The 15,375-nt window shown below is 34.1% G+C and overlaps 2 protein-coding genes across 3 annotated transcripts in view; one reads left to right on the top strand and one right to left on the bottom strand.

Moving 5' to 3' along the window:
* The window catches only part of LOC122568552 (calcium/calmodulin-dependent 3',5'-cyclic nucleotide phosphodiesterase 1-like), a 118,146-nt gene that overhangs the window by 73,200 nt on the left and 29,571 nt on the right, over positions 1-15,375 (top strand). The window lies entirely within an intron of this gene.
* LOC122568556 (alpha-glucosidase-like) lies at positions 1,619-15,014 on the bottom strand. The gene is made up of 9 exons (XM_043728430.1): positions 14,852-15,014; positions 14,432-14,603; positions 12,045-12,382; positions 9,480-9,605; positions 5,796-6,206; positions 4,214-4,469; positions 3,557-3,752; positions 2,684-2,824; positions 1,619-1,811 (listed from the first exon to the last, which is right to left on the bottom strand). Exons 2-9 carry the CDS (start codon positions 14,598-14,600, stop codon positions 1,712-1,714), a joined length of 1,737 nt encoding a protein of 578 aa, XP_043584365.1. The 5' UTR covers positions 14,601-14,603; positions 14,852-15,014; the 3' UTR covers positions 1,619-1,711.

The following is a 15,375-nucleotide window of genomic DNA, read 5'->3' as shown; positions in this document are numbered from 1 at the left end:
GGACCGACGACACATTGATGGGCCCATCGAGGCCTCGGCTCTCGGGACATTGTTTATGGTTCGCTAGATATTTCTTAAGTCCTTTTCCCCGATACTACATGTATTTCCAACTAATGAAACGAACCAAGATTTGGTATTATCAAAATATACTTTTATTCGGATAAAAGTTTTGTTCCATTTATGAAACGAATTGTTACTTAAACTTAAATAATATTATTTGAATAATATTGTTTTTGGAAACTAAACTGTCTTGACCTTAAACTTGTAGAAAGTAGTCCGTGAAATCATGTTCACAGGACTATTAGTTATTCAAAATAAAACATGAGAATTTTCACATATTTACATTTCACAAAATTTATTAGTCAAAAATGTAATTATACTCGAGCAAAAATTGTTTGCCCCGATAAAAACGACACTTTTCTCAATTCTGCGTAATATATGTAGGTATGTATACATGCTAGCAACAAACGCATTTTCATTTATATTGTCCGCTGAAATAGTAATATCGGTTTAATTAACGCAACACGACGAAAGCGCAAATTGTTTAGCATAATACAAGGACTAAAATGTTTTCGACGCACACGTTATCGACTGGTTCTACGTGACGCGTCGAGCTTTAAACCAGACTCACTACGTGCCAATGCACTTTTTTAAACCGCACCTTTTGACAAGATCCCTCTGAAGCTGCACCTTTGAAAATTCAATTTCCTCGACTGTAAAAAAAAAAAAAAGAAATTGGAAAGAAATACTCGTTTTTGTTTAATGTTCATAAAGTGCAAAAACGTATCTTTTACGCGTGCTATGCCGTTGACAATATAATTATTATTTAAGACTTTGTACATTCATATATTACAACAAAAATTAAAAGTCAATTTAACCCGTGGCTGTCTCCTCGCGAACGTTGGCTTTTTAACACGTCGACAGTTTGGAATTCGAACGATTTTGATTTAATAGACTTTGGTTGGAGACATTTGAAAAACAATTAAAAAATTCAAAGGACAAGCGATGCGAGTAAGAATATATTAAATTTGAGGAAATTTTGATCAAACAAATCGAAAAGAAAAAGAAAGAGAAATCGAAAGTATTTGAACATTCGTCAAGGAAAACTTTTATGAGCATATAAGTGAAGATCTGTTTCACCTAAGAAATATTTTAACAAGTAATTTATTTTATATATTTCTTTATGTTGCGCGAGTCCTATATATTTTTCCATTTTTCAATGAAATTTTTATATTAATCGATTTAAATTAACGTTAGTTTAAATTAAAAATAAATTTCAATAAACGCGTAAGCAATCGCAGACTATTCATAACAATATCTTTTTAAATAAATCTGTATCGTTTTCCGTACTTATCTCGTTTCTTGGAAAAATGCACTCGTATCACTTTTCCATTCAGTCCCACGATTAATAGTAGGATTTATATTTTTATAATAATCACGATAGGCAATGATAAGTTTAATGGTGGTCAAATCGTGACTGTATGATAAGTTATTGTAACTGCATTATTTTCGAAACGTTGGCCATTGTACTAATGTTATATGTAATATTGTTCTATCGACACGTACATTTTAAAACTGTGCATGTCAGAAGGGTATGATTAAGATGTAAATACGACGATTTGCGAAAGAAGAACTATATTTTTTGATTATTGATATTTAGAGGTACATATTTATATNTCGAAGTCAGAAACAGTGGGAATCTGTTGTAGATTTACATATTTCCAAACTTGATATCAGAAAGAGTAGGGGTAGTAAGGATTATCACTCCCGTGGCAGGAACCTCAACTTTCTTGATGTCCATGACCTTGTACCTATATTCCCAACAAACAAACAAATTTACAAAATTAATATCATCGCAACAATGTTCAATAAACGGATTTCTAAAGCATCAATTTAAAGACATCGTCTCTAAAAGTAATACAATAGGAATTTATATACAATAAAATTGAAATTAATTTAAAAGAAAGAAATATAGTCGAGTAAAGAACTAATTTGACAAGATGTCGGAATAAAGGTTTCTACTTAATAAGGTAACAAGTAATAGGATAATTTAATTAAAAAAAAAAAACAGTACATGATAGTAGAAACAAGAAATAATTCTGTGGATTAAGAATTTAACAGGGAACAGAATAACATCAGAGTCACTTAATCCAACTGCGCTCTTCGGATTTTCATATTACAATCTTGCTTTCATTTTAGGGAACAGAAAATATTTCGAACGTTTCAAGAAAACGTTTAATATAAAATTATTTAACATAAATCAGCAGTTTGTCATATTTTCTTCGAACTTGAGATATCTTTTAACATTAGAAAAATACAATTGAATCGAAAATGATTAAAAGAACGCAGCAAGGATTAAGTAAATCTTTTTATCCTCGAATCTCACAAGTTTGAACAATGTTACGTTGCTATTTAATCAATTATTGTTAAATATGCAATTTCTCTTCAAATAATTGCAGACATCTTTCTGTCTCATTCGTTCCCTTTCTACCTTTTCTTCATCTTTTTCTTTCAATTTTAACAACGACGTTACAGTTTGCAAATTATTTCCAGTGCTTTTCACATTTTCCACCGCGTTGGAAGAAGAAAGGAAACTATGAAACGATATTCGATGCAATTGCATAAATTTGTCATGACAGCGACGCAATTTAGATAAATAAATTTGGAGAAATTGTAAACTCACTTAGAAAGCGCAATAGAGTTAGCAGTAGCGTAAAACACATTCAATTTCTTCGGTGCGTTTTTGAATGCTGATAAATCCACTACGTCGTCCTTATCCGAATAGTTTATCATCGTGTAGACAGATCCACCTTCCTCGGTTTCCCTGAAGAAATTATGATATTCCATATATACAATGTATCGTTAAGAAACGAAAGCACTCTCAGTACCATGACTCATCGTATTGCAAACGCCGATGATCGCGATCAAACAATTGTACGCTATTGTACAAAGGTACTTGTACAAATCAAATGTATCAATTAAATGGGTAAATTAAACCTTAAGAATTTTATATTTTCTAATCATCAAAGCTACGCATGGCAGAATATTCTAACGTGATCAAATCGATTTTCAAAAATCAATACGCGATCGTAAAGTCAGCGTTTGCAATCGTAGAACTATTTTATTATTTGGCAAGCTCTTTATTCCCAGATTCTTTAATTTCTGAATTATAAACCTGACGAAGAAGATTCTAAATTTGGCAGAAACACTTCCGACGTTAATAGAACCTGTGATATTTAAATAGTAAATCCTAAGTAATAGTAAATGCTAAAATATATTCTTCCTGCCTTTTAATAGATGACCCAATAGTCTGGCAATTCCATCAAAATTACTAAATATTACTGCTAATTATTAATTCAGCATTAATTTGTAGTGAAATTGAAATATTCTTATTAAAAATCGATCAAAATATTTGGACATTTGTAAGTGATAGTGTAGATACATACTGTCACGCTATTAATCATAATTTTCTCGCGTTTAACAATATATTCGACGAGTGAATCGTGATATATAATTGCCATAGTATCATCTTGATTTACATGTACGCTATTCTTACCTGGCAAACGCGAAAACGTTTTCACTCAACAGCTTCGTAGTTAAGTCGGCCGCTTTAAGGTACGGTGACTTCCTCAGTGTGGAGACTTTCTTGTAGAGGGTATAGAACGAGTTCTCGTCCTTCTTTTCGGCAGCCAGATTGACAATCTTGTAATTATCGTTGACTTTCAGCCAAGTATTGGAGTTCGTGGAGAATCCTGCAAATGGAAATACTTGGTCATAGTTTTTGCGATTATTGCTTCTTTTTTTGTTCAATTAATTGTAGTTAGTTGACTAGAGTTTCTGGAATTGGGGCTTCCTTTTTTGAAATCTCGCACGAGGTTTATCTCAAACATACCAGTATCTACGATATTTGAACAGGCAAAGGATACAATCTCCAATTCGCATTTTTCAAAGGATAACATTTTCTTTACCATATCGTGAGTAATAATTACGCGTTGATGAATATTACTATGGCACGATGAAATTGATTATAAAATAATTGATAGATATCGAATGAAATAGTTGCATCTGTGAGAGTGAAACATGTTATGGCACGATGGAGAAACAATACCTCAAAAATGATTCGACAAACGTACCAGGGATAAAAATGTGAAAACCAAGGTTCATTTGAATATTTCTTCATTCGCGTGAAAGTTATACCTCATTGGAAACTCACCGGCAGAAACGGAGTCATCCCATTGGAACGGTGTTCTCGCTGGATCTCTAGACGAAGTATTGTATTTTAGAATACCAGCCAAGCAACCCTGCGTGTCCTGTGTGTCTTCCCAAGAGATCCAAGTGTCCGACATACCGATTTCGTCACCGTTATATGTCACACTTACGCCAGGTAACAGAAGCGTCATTACGGTGAGGGCACGAGCTCGTGGTTCTCCTAATTTCGACACTAATCGATTTACATCGTGGTTTCCGACCTGTACACAAAATTTTAAGGTATTCAAAAATTCAAAATATCCGTCGTTATTTCTTTTTTCTTTTTTCTTTTACCTAACGATAATCATATCGAGTTGAAGATATTTTAGCTTAAATACATATAATGTTTGGGGATTTTCTGCTTTTCTCCCCGATCGTTCTATTTCTTCCAACAAAAGCATTTTGTTGATTTGCCTCGACTTAGAAATATCGATTTTAGGGCTTGAAATTTTAGGTTTTCGATCGAATGCCCGATGCACACACGAGCTCGACAAAAGCTGAATGCGCTCGTGGAATTCGAAGAACGCGAGCGGGAAGAGGCTCGTTTCGTTCTCTTCCAGGCGTTTTGTGGACGTTTTTCAAGCTCGTTCACGCGTTGCTTCTGCCGTTCAATCGCGCAGCCTCGAATTCGAAACAGTTAGGTGCTATCAACCATTTTTCCAATCGAACGACGTTCGACCAGTTTCGTGCGTTTGCTTCCAGGGTAATTTGATTTTCCTTCGATCTACAATCACGTCGTCCAACTTCCCGGCAAGCAAATACAGACGAAGAGAAGTGAATCGAGGAAGGATTTGGCGAAGAAAATTTTCCAGATCCTCGCCGAGGTTGGAGAAGTTAACATCCACGATTGCATGAGCGCGCGCGTACGTGTGTGCGTGTGTGAGCGAGTGAGTGAGAACATAGAAATGCCAACATGGAAGTTTATCATCCTGCTACGAATTTATAAAAGTGGGATATGAGCGAATATGATAGGAGTAAAATTATTGAAATAAAAGAAAAGTTAGTTATAGAATTAATAAACGATATAAGTGCTAAAAAAATCTTTAAAAAATAACTGCTCTAATGAAATTCTTCTTCTTGAAATAAGCTAGGAGTGATAGAATACTTTCTTGTAATTTTTAATGCTGCCATAAGATAGAATTATGATTATAAGGGTTAACTAGATTATGATTGAAAAGGATGAATGTATAATATACAAATAGATCATTTTTCCTGATCGTGCAATATTTTTCCTCTAAATTTATGAAGGCGATAAACGCCTTAAGTTTGTTATATTTCAGCCAGACAATCTTTTCGATACAATAATAATTCCAGTCCTGAAAATTTTGAATTTCGACATTAATAAAATAAAATAAATAAACCATGCAGAAATCATTTTGATTGAATGTACAATATTTTGATGAAACTATGTTTTCAAAGTTTTATGGGGATAAATGATATTTTAATAGAATGAATGATAGCGACCATTAAGCGATATTAATCATAAATGCAATTTAAAGGTTCTCCTAAATATGTCAATCAGCTTTCTGAAAATATTAGTAACTTACCACCCAGTTTGGAATGGCACTGCTCGGCATGTTCTGCATCCAATTATCAACCACACTTTTTAAGGTTGTTGCGGTCGCTGTCGAATTGACGTATTGAATCAGGCCGAAATTGAAGGGGAAGTCTGCTCCATATTTATAGTACTTCATCGTCATCGACATGTTCGCGTATGCCTCGGTGAACATATATTTTGGTTGTTTAAATTCATTCAGGACGCTTCTCCATCCGGGGATCACGTCGTAATTTTTTTGCTGATTCGTGGTATAGATCCTATCGGTATAGTCAGGACTAGAGGAATCGTTGGTTTTACCTGACAAAGGTTCATCTGGGAATGCCATGTTCTCGCCAATATGTGGCAAGGCATCTATTCTGAAGCCATCAACGCCTTTCTTCAACCAGAATCTCAAAACTTCCTGTAATATATCAGTAAGCACAGAGTTAAACCATGTTATTTGAGAAATATATCATTGGAAATAGTGTTTTTACGTATCTAAGAACGAAAATATTATTATATACGTTAATCATAAATATTATTACGTGATAAAATAATATATACATTATGCATATAGATCACAGATAAAAATCCTGATAAATTATGTTTTTAATTTCTACATTGCTTTTTATCGTTTCGTCCAGCTACGACTATGACACATTTTACGAATTCAAAGTTCTTCCCATCGACGATTATATTAATAACTGTGTCGTACTCTTGAAAGCCACATAGTCCGCCGAATTGTTTCAGCGAAACGATTACGTTGTGCCAGAGAAAAAGACGAAAACAAATTGGCGTAAAAGAAAAATACGAACCGAACGAATGTTCCTTACCCGTGGAAAGTGCTTTTAGAAGCATAAGATGATGATTGTTTTACAGAAATGTGTTCTCTTGGAAATAAATCTGCTTTATAAAAATCTACTGTATACATATATCGAAGCTACAGTCATATTCAGCTACGTAATAGAAGATTCTAGTATAAAGAAATAAAATTCTTTTTACTTGGTAAATTCTGTAACTTTTCTAACGCGAGCTGATTTTCTTTTAACAAGGCTGAATTTAAATAAGTCAGGTTCTGAATTGACAGGTACACGTGCTTACCATTCGATGATTCGATCGATTTCGTTCGTTTCTACTTTTGTACGAATACCTTTCCTCTGGTATACTTTTATTATTTTTGATTCACGTGACTATTCATAACTTCAAGTCTCTACACGTTATATTATATTACTTCTATGTTTGTATGTACGTTCGGTACTTTGGTAAATTTCTTCCAATTTATACGTACTCGTAACGTTTCTATAACAAAGATGTCGGGTTCGTTAGATTTTCGCGCTAAAATGTCGATATCGTACTGTTGGACTCTACATCTCAACTACAGTCCAACTATAAGATCAACTATAAATTCGTACGTCTGAAGCTAACAAGGATAAATGAGGTTATGCTGTAATAGATATTATTTCTTATTCGAATATCATAAATGATCAATTTTTCATTTCATTACAGATGACTGATATTCAAAATATTTTTTAGTGCATAGTTGAAAAACCTAATTGTATAATGTTCTTATATGAATTTTACAACTTCTTTCTCGCAATCGCGCCGTGTTTCTCCATTCGGTTCATTTAAATTCGATGAAGCAAGTACCACGTATCCCTCGATTTCACATATTTTACCCCACATAGGTATAACATTCGCAACCGTATTCAGATTTATATTTTGCTGGATAGTGGAACGAGAGGCTTCAGCCCTACTTGAATTTCAACCGTGACTGACTGAATTTAACCGACCGTGTTTTCGTGATGTCCGTCGAATTTCATCGAACGAATTTGTGCCCATTAAAATTCAAATTTACCGCGGAATTCCGAAAAAGTCACGAGACATCGCCGGAATCCTGGATGGATTCGGATTGATATCCAAATATTTTTCCAAAGATTTTCCGGCGTTTCATGCATGAAAGTAGCAAATACTGAAGTAGCAGACGTTGAGGTATAAACGACTCATGAAGCAAATTAGAGCAAGTACCACATTACCTATCCACGTGTATTATGTGAAGCTGTTTGAAGTTTGATCAGCAGTGCAATGGGACACGACTATCGTGATTGTATATGGCAAAATTTTAGATCAATTTGGAAATGCATACAAGACATTTATTGCAAACGTACGCTTAATAAAATATATATTTGAAAAATTTCTTATTAAAAATTCCTAACAATAATCATATTCTCTGATAAATTAAAATATATCCAAACGTTAAGTACTAGCAGGAAACGTGCAATAAAGATGAAAGAGATGTGACTTGCTAATTCTATTAAATTGACGTAGAGGTTATGAAATTCCACGATGTTGACGAACTGAGACTCATATTCCTTAGAAATCGGTTCGGTTCGTTCGATAAAACAATCACGATCACGTTGAACCAACGGGCAGCACGTCGAAGCAATATCTTCGTTTACAATATCTCTATTTCTCATCATTTTCTTTTTTTCGTTTTAACGCAAGATCGAATGTTCGTGCTTCGAAAAATCAGCAACATTGGCCGAAATGATTGAAACTTCGATATTGTCTTGTGGAAAATGATGAAATCAAAGCGAGTAATCGGTATCTGTTCGACCGTGTCTGGGTCCTTGATTTATTACGATATTAATTGTTGGGTCTCTGGTTAACGGTTAGCGATGACGTTAAACGAGATCTATCGTTGTCGTCAATTTGCCAGGCATTAAAACAACCATAAAAATAAAAAGAAGAGAATAGAAGTGCAAAAAGTGGAAAATATGTTTGAGGATAAGTCGAGTCGTGTTAAGTTGGTACAATCTTCGTACTTGACACACGAAACGTCGATCGAAGAAATTGGAAGCAGCATTGGAATTTATTTCCCTCTTGTTAAAAGTTTCGCGTAATCCATTATTTTTACGAATTTAAGATAATACGATAAAAAGAAAATCCGATATTGTAGTTTCGATGATGCAACATAGATATCACTATCTATATGAAAATATAGTCATGGAAATGTACACTATAGAAAGACTTCTTGTAACGATAAGTATCGATAAAGTGGATAAAAAATGTCTCTATCGGTATAACAGCTTCTGTTACAACAAAATCTATTGAAATTATTAGAAGCGTAAGGGATAATGGAGTAAATAGATAATGGGAAATTTATTCATATTTAAACGCAGATTTGAGAGAAATTACAGACAGTTTAAAGTCTGCATCTAAAGTAAGAGAGACACAGTCTTATTATGTACCGTAGGCTACGTATAATTCAATTAAAAAAATATATTCTTCGCGTTAAAACTATATTTTAGCAATAATTTTGGATAAATTCGCGTTAAATTTGTTTTGGAAGTTTAACGTATTGAAAATTTTGTGTTTCGATGTGTTTAGATAAAAAAATGTTAGAATCATTTTAATTGCGAATGTGTGGAACCTGTAATTATTTTACATTAATTATTTTATATTAATTATTCCTGATAGAAACACATTGTTTTCTGAGATTTTTGAATAGAGGAATTTAATTGACGTTTTACCGTCAATAAATATATTTATCGTTTAGATAGTTGATAATTTGTCAAAATGTATTGTTGTATATAAGATGCGAGCGTGAAAGGGTTAATTACATTTCATATTTTCATAAATGTAAATAAATGAGTGGAATCTGAGTAGAAATATGTACTTTTCGAACGATACTCACATGCATCTCCCGTACCACTTCTGGATTAAAGTAGTCCAGATCAGGTTGTTGCTTTGTGAATTGGTGCAGATAATACGCCTTACGTTCATCTCGCCATTCCCACATTGATCCACCGAAATAGCACACCTGCGCGAGAATATGTGTTTGTAAATTTGCAAAGTGCACAGAGGATGAACAAAGATTGCATAAGCTTTTACCACGTTGTGTCGAAACGGATCCTTCAAAAATTGTTTAATTAAGTTAAATTAAGTGTAAAAAGTAATTTAAATTTTTCGTGCAACATCGTGAATATCATAGCCCTCAGCTATGATGCGAGCTTGCTTTTTTCAGAACATGAAATTATATTTTTATACAAAGATGAAATTCTAAATGTCATACTTGACGAAATTTCCGAGTCGCACTTTGAAAGTAGAGCGAATTAAAAATTCTGGAAAAATCGTACAAAATTATGTTCGAGAAATATTCATTCCTAGTTGCGAACGATGTTACTTCCGGTTCAAAGCAATTACGACAATTATCGTTAAAACGATACGCAAAATGTCGCAAATATATATGTACATAGATGAAATGTACCGAAACGCTGCGTGATTTATTCAAAAAACGGGAAAGTAATTACGATATCGCCGAATATTTTGTTTAAAACAATTTCATCTTGCTCGCTAAATAATTTGAAGTAATGAAAGACACTGCGCAATGAGAGTCATTGGTCAATGTGAAACATGTAATTGTTTACTAAAGGTCAATATTACTTTGAACATTGCTGCAGTGAAAAATCAGTGGCATTGCACGATCGTAACGAACGTTATCGTGAACTTATCGTTAAAATTGATTATCGTAAAGTTGATCGTTCGAAAGTAACTAGATATTAGAGCCATTGAAGTTTCAAATGCCTAACAAAAGATAGATTTAATTGTCAGTTTCAATTTCTACGTTGTTTGACTATTTTTCTCTCGGAGCGAGACACGGCCATTAGATTTCATAGCAGCAGCGATGCCAATCGATTTGTATCAGTTTTGGTTGTTGTTGAATAATCTTTTCTGATCGATAACGATAGGATAGAAACAACTGGTAGCTTAATTGAATTCATACTGCGTTTACAAGCGAAGAAGAAATGCAAATTTCGACGAAAAATGCATTATTTACGCGATGAAAAGATGTAAACAGATCTTTTCACGAGGAAATAACGAGCAACGCGTATGTGCAAAAATTTCTGCAGGTTATCGCCGCGCAACATTGTTTTGATATTTTACCATTTCTGTTCCGAGGTTCTTGATATGCAGTATACTATTTCATACTCTTCACCAACTACGAGTCTACCATAAATCGTGAAATCTTGGAAAAAGTATTGCTACAAACTTACAGTCATTTCTACTTCCCTTTTTCTCTGCCTTCTCAAGATCATTTATATTCAGCTATCCGAAAACTTCGTTACGTCTTTGACAGTGAATATATTCTACGCTGTATTTAATGGAATCGAAAGGGAATTAATTATTACGAATTTCTGCCAAATATCAAAATATTAATTTTAAGCAAATAGTACTCTTGATTCGGTTCTGGAATTCATTAATTAAAAATGTTTCGTTNGTTTCGTTTAGCCTTTAATGGCACAATCAATTTCACTATGAAGTTTTAAGTAATATCAAGATTTCATCTCAATGAAATTGTTAAAAGTAATTATCCTCTAACTTTAATGGATCGTGACAAGACATTCTCACATCGTGAAGTCCATTTCTAAACGAAGTTATAACATATTTTCGCCTCTGTTGAAAACATCGAATGACTACACTCTATCTCAAACCCTTATCGATTGTACTTCAAGTTCATTTCTAATCATGAGAAACCCTGGGGATCGGTTAAACTTCTCGACCAAGAAGGCACAAATGTTTGTTTCTCTCTTTTTGTGTATACTTTGTCCCGTACAGTTGCTAACATTGTTAACATTCTTTTTAAAATTCTTCGCTAGACGAATCATACAAAATATCTCATGAATATTGTTTGCGCGGAAGTAATAGACGTATCGACGACTGTTTCACGTGAAAATATTCCGACCGCGTTAATTAACAAAGAATGCGACGCAGAAAAATTCGATAACTTGCTTCACTGTTTTTCTATTGAAATAATATTGGATAACTATTTATGGACATTGGGCAAGTATAAAGGCGAGATACGTCGGCACGCGAAATATGTAAATACTGACGATTTAATTTTTTTCGAGTAATTAAAGCGGCTCGGGCATCGAGCAACGAATACCGGCAGTTGCATTTCACGAAGTTTTCTAATGTAAATTACGGGCGCGAAGATGAGTCTTAAATTGAAAAATCTGAAACAACGGGACGGATGTGTTTAAAATTCAGCGGGTAGCATATCATTATGATAATAAGAAGAAAAAAAGACCAGATGGTACATAATGATAAACAATATTACTATTCACAATGGTTATAAATAACTTTACCGTAGCATTATCATAGAACAATAATATTCAAATAAACTTTGCGTGTTGCCTATTTGATCCATCGTAGTTATTGGCGGCTGAAGAACGCTTTAAGTTATTTAAATCACACTTACCCAATTGCATGGCGGGACACGGGTGCCATTTTCCAATACTTTTCCTGGATGCCAGATATAATAATCACTGTAAGGCTTAATTCCCTTCAAGCTCTTCTGGAACCATTCGTGTTGATCCGACGTATGGTTCGGGACGAAATCCAGTAAGACCTTTATACCCACTTTGTGCGCTTCTCGGATCAGGTCTTCCAAGTCCTTTACCGTACCAAATGCGGGGTAGATGTTCCGGAAATCTGAGATATCGTAGCCAAAATCTACCATAGGGCTGCTAAAAATGGGTGATATCCAAATTATGTCAACGTTCGCATCAACCAGATGATCCAACTTCTGTATGACACCTGTAACAGAAAAGATCTCGTTTTTTTAGTCGATTGCTTTCGACGAATAAATTATATTCTAAAAGAAGGCAATTTGATCGAAATATGTGTTTTTAAATAAATTTGATTGAATTATTAACACATGCAACGATAAATTTGCTACCGTTCTCAAGCTGTTTACACATAAATGCTTGGTACTTTTTACGAAAAATATTTGATTTCAAGTTTTCTAGAAAGAATTATAAAAGCTATAAGCAAAAATGTTTCCTCGAGCAGAATTGCTTATAGATAATATACGTAGAGATCAATTTCCAGTGTTCCCGCAATTCAAGTTACGTTTGAAACGTGACACATTCGTTAAATGTAACGTTGGAAAAATGAAGACTCGACATATCATTTAAGCGGAATGCTTTAGTAACTTTAGAACATTGCTCTTAAGAAACGATGAAAATTTAAGGAGGATACTTATTAATAACTCAGGTATTACTGATTTCTTTTCGTGTATAAGTAAACATCTACCATGCTTTTACATTGTTTCTCTCTTGACTCTTCTTTTCTAACAAACTCTCCACTCTTTTACTATACAGACCTACATCCTTCTGGTCTTGTTATCTGACAGTTATCAGTGTAGCTTATTTTGCTTTGGAAGATTTTCATCCCAAGAAAATATTGTAACAAGAAACATTTCAGTCTACATTTATAATCTTTATTGCTGGTTAAAAAAGTGCTCAGACATACTGAAACAAATTTATCTCAAATTTAAGTTAGAATGAAATGTTTTTAAAGTTTATGAAAACAATGTAAATTACTCAGATATCTAGAATAAGAAGCTGAGCTTTGTAGAACAATATAATGCGATATATCGAATGTTCCATATCGAGAATGTCATGTATTCAGCAAGGTTTATCGATTCTTTCAGTTCTTATCTATCGCTTCGTGAATTGAAAGTTAACCCAAATGTGCCTGAATCTTTGATGATTTTCAATTATCACCCTTTTCTCTTCATTTGTAGTCTAAATACCATATGTCGATTAAATTCTAGCCTCGGCATTAATCACTTTTGAAATTTGTTTCATTTGATAGCAATAAACTTTTTCTCGAAATAATATCTTCGTTGAATTATCAGAATCAGCTTAAATATCGTGGCAACCAATTCGTCGACCACCATGTATAATAAAAATAACTAGAATAAAAATTTAACACAGAAAATTATGCGTCCAAGTTTCATATATGTAGCATTTCATTCAGAAAAATAAAAAGAGAACGTGTTCGTTAAATATCAACTAACGGGAACTTGAAAATTATTTTCCAATAACGTTGCTTGCTACATTGAGTCAAAGAGGTGTAAATCTTTCGTAATGGCTCGAGCATTACAAAAAGGCTGAAACTCTTTTCCAGAACACGTCGCTCTCAAGCCGCGTCAAAGCGACCAGAAGAGGCGAACGCAACGGAAGTTTCGTTAAAATTTATTTTCGCGTTTAAGCGACATTTACTTCTTTCGCAGAGTTCTCCACGTGCGATTGTCGCGCTTCACTTTCCTTTTTCTCGGCAAACGTTTGCATTTTTAGATTTCCTTGTTAATTACATCCGTACCGTACAAATCGAAAGACGACGCGAAAAGGAAAAGCAAGTATGCATCTGTTTACGAGCCATGTCACCGATGTGGATCGACCGCGTAACAAGTGTTTCGCGTTCAATTATCCTTTGAGTAACTTTGCTTACGAGGAACGTATTGTCACTAAATTTCGTGAAATTAAAACTGATATATCTCTTAAATTAAATATTTTTCGGCTCAAGCACCTCAGTAGCATTTTTGTGGAGAATTAAAGAATACGTAGTTAATAAAAAATTGTAAAATTCCATTTAAAAGGAGATATTAAGAAAACATGGCAGGGAAAAAGTATCTACGAAAATAGAATCTTATCGCATCATTCAACTTTTCCCTCTACAATTCTCCCACCTTTTAAACAATCGATGAGATCAAAAGTAATGAAAGAAAAAGGAACTCCTAATTTCAAAATACAAGAACATCCTAAAAACTAAAATTGTCAAGGAAAAAGGGGAACGTACCTCTAAGATCACCAACGCCATCTCCATCGCTGTCCTTGAAACTTCTGGGATAGATCTGATAGACCGATGCGCCTACCAAGCTGTTGCTCAAATATTGTGGGGTCGGTTTCCATGTGTATGAAGCGACCAGAGGCAATGCCGTTAGGCAGAATGCTATGAGCGCCCTCATGTCCTTAAACACACAAAAGGTTGAATGTGAAATTAGTCGTCTAATCATTCGCGTGACTTCGAGCTTGGCGCACTCTGCACCACATCGTAAACACGTAGTTCGATATTCGTAGCGTGATACCGGTTCCGGTTGTTCTCGCGATAAATACGATATATATTAAAGTTTAAATAGTTATTTTTCAGAATAAATTACTTTTTGCAATATGTTGCTTAACAATGTACAATTTGTCGTTTCGATATGGTGTTATTTACCTATTTCGAGGTACTCAGAGCAATTAAGACACGATCGATTATGTCCGCTTGCAATATTTCGCCAGCCTTATAACGATCGACTGAGATGTATTGCATGAGGGTTTCCTTTTATATCACTTTTTGTTATGTAACGCATAATTGTCTAGAGTTTCTGCGTCAGAGTACGCACATGCGACGATCAATGGTCCTTGTTGACTTTTATCGAAACGTGGTCGATTTGTTTTTCGTCTGTGGAAACGTCATCTTATCGCGGAGACACACATTTCGTCAATAATTGAAGGCAATAAGGATATCCACACGATCTATTTAATAAAATGTTTAGAATATAAACTTCATACGATAAAAGGGTCGGAATTTCTCTTCATGTCCTTTGTGTTGCAACGAAAATGTCCAAATATAATTTACTTATGCTACCATTCAATAAACATAACATTACGATTAGGATTAGGACACTTATTGGATACATTTATTGGAGAATCCTGAAAAATTGTACGTGTGTTTACTTAATATTTCCCGTTTCAAGT

This window comes from Bombus pyrosoma, linkage group LG6 (assembly GCF_014825855.1).
Source record: "Bombus pyrosoma isolate SC7728 linkage group LG6, ASM1482585v1, whole genome shotgun sequence".
NCBI classification, from domain to species: domain Eukaryota; kingdom Metazoa; phylum Arthropoda; class Insecta; order Hymenoptera; family Apidae; genus Bombus; species Bombus pyrosoma.
Note: the sequence above shows the minus strand (reverse complement) of the source record. Positions and strands in the feature narration are given on the sequence as shown.